General features: G+C 50.0%; 1 protein-coding gene across 1 annotated transcript; it reads left to right on the top strand.

Moving 5' to 3' along the window:
- The first annotated feature begins 1,469 nt into the window (after window positions 1-1,469).
- PPTG_24141 (hypothetical protein) lies at window positions 1,470-2,217 on the top strand. Its single transcript, XM_008915414.1, has one exon. The coding sequence runs from the start codon at window positions 1,513-1,515 to the stop codon at window positions 2,005-2,007; it is 495 nt and encodes a 164-aa protein (XP_008913662.1). The 5' UTR covers window positions 1,470-1,512; the 3' UTR covers window positions 2,008-2,217.
- Window positions 2,218-2,236: the final 19 nt, after the last annotated feature.

Below are 2,236 nucleotides of genomic sequence, written 5' to 3'. Positions count from 1 at the left end.
TGTGGAGCAGCTTGCTCTCAGCAGATTCCAGACTTGGCTACACGGCCGTTGTCCGTTGCTAACGGACAACAAGAAGCTAACGGAAGCACAGCGGTTAGATAGCGAAAGGTCGCACAACCGCTGGCCATGCATGTAGGAGAAAGCTAATACACTATCCAATTCGCCTTCAACAGCCCAAGAGACCACACTAGAAGCGTATGTGAAAAGCGGCCGAATGCATCATGTTCGATTTCAGCCTGTGTGATGTTTTCACCCAAATTTTTCATAATTGTTCGGAACGGAAATGCAGCTACGAACTGGAACATGCATGCTCCAGTGAGGAAATTCCACGCGATATGCCGTCTAGAAACCACGAGAACTCCGCGTTTGTTGACATAACTCGTGTTAAATGCGAGTAAAAATTCTGCGAAAAATACCATTTCAGTCACGGAATCGACGGTAATGAACCACGCGCGTCCGCCATTGTGGAAAGCTTCCCCATACGGAAACCCCAGTGTGTGCACGCAGAAAGCCAATAACAAGATAAAGCTGCGCACGCGAGCTGTCCTTGAAAAGGGGGATAAAAGTGTACTTAACCTCGTAAGTACCGTTCGCACTCTCTTTTTGAAACGTGGAAGCGGACGTGGTCGATTTCCTGTGCGGGAATTAAATTTCTGAAAACTGGATAGATCTCGATTTAGAATGCCACCAGATTCTTTTCTGGATGCCGTTGTTGGCCTTGTTCAGTCTTCTCTTGTTGCTGGGAAATGCGAGTTTAATCGGGTTCTACAGCTGAAGAACGAGGAACCTTGACTGCAGATGCAATGGAGCGCATTGATCCTCCTAAAGTTCCTTTCGTCGATCCTAGATGATCAACTGGAGTTACTGATGCAGTTGCAGGAGGTGCAATACTTATGTTATTTGAATGGAAAGAAGGCGCTCCAGGACGACGAGGACTCTCCTTTGCTTGTACGTGACTGGGACGTGGTTAAAATATCCCTGTCACCTTCCCGACCGATTGTGGTATCGATTTGTTCACCCTCGCTTCGCCGGTGTGTGGAGCGTAGGCTGTCATCTATACGGTGTTGACTCATCTCGGAAAACACTGGAACTTTATACGCTGTACTTCGTCGGTGGAGCATTTTCCTGTCAGTCTCAAGATTTCGACCGGATCCTGTGAATTCAAGCTGTCGCAATTGAAAGCGCGCCATCATCTGTTCATAATTCTGCCCTTGGTCTTTCGTTGCAGTTGTCGAGTTTCCACTCACGGCCACCGCCTTGGCCACTGCTTGAAACGACGGAGTTGTACCGGAACTGGACATTCGCTTAAAGGTCGGTGTTGTTGCGGTACTTGGACGCTTAGTAGTTAGTGTAGTTGATCCATTTGTCTCCGCTGGTTTAGCAGCTTTAAGTCGTCCCCGCATACCTGCAAGATGCGTACTCGTGGCTCGTTTGAGCTGAGTCCGAGGTGAGATACTTTGCTTCGATACCTCTGCTGAGACCGCAGGGACTGGGTCAATATGAGGAGCACTCATGCGATACGCAAGAGGCTGTGCTGCTGCATCGGTACTGTGCTTGTCAGTCTCCATTGCTCCTGAATGCCGTCGATCGACTCGTCTCCTCTTGGTACGTTCACTCTGTGCTTCGGTTCTCTGCACTTCGGCGAGAGCTGCAGCCACTGCGGACGTCGTCACCAGTCGGTTAAAAAGCGCTTGGATGACCCCGACGCCGTCTTGTCCGAGTCTCCGTTTCTCCCCGCGTCATCTAGACTGGGCTCCTTCTCCTCGACGATCGTCGCCCCCTCTGGATGTGAGGAGGACACGATGTCATGTGCAGACATCGATCGAAACATCGGCCGAGTACAAGTCAAAGCGCACTTGGTCCCATCCCAAATGGAGGCGCGAGTCTACGAAACTACATACCACAAGAGGCAGGCGTCAAGTCCCCCCACCTACATATACGCCGGTGCTCTTAGCGGCACCAACAACGCGCTCAAATTGGATCCAAGAGTGTTTAGTGCTATTATAGTAGCTGTTGACACACTAGCATTTCTCGGGTCCACGTGACGAATTCAGCTTGCAGAACGTGGGCGTAGATTAATTCATACTGTCGGAGTTACTTGGTCTCCGGCAGGATTCCAGCTTGCAACGGATCTGACACCCTAATCGATGGTCTCGCTGGCCATAACAGCGGATTTCATGCACAGGAAATATATTTTAACCCTTTCGCGAACGGGTACTTTTGACCTGGTTATATT

Source organism: Phytophthora parasitica, assembly GCF_000247585.1.
Source record: "Phytophthora parasitica INRA-310 unplaced genomic scaffold supercont2.70, whole genome shotgun sequence".
NCBI lineage: Eukaryota > Oomycota > Peronosporomycetes > Peronosporales > Peronosporaceae > Phytophthora > Phytophthora nicotianae.
The sequence above is the reverse complement of the archived record's forward strand: the minus strand, read 5'-3'. Positions and strand labels throughout refer to the sequence as shown.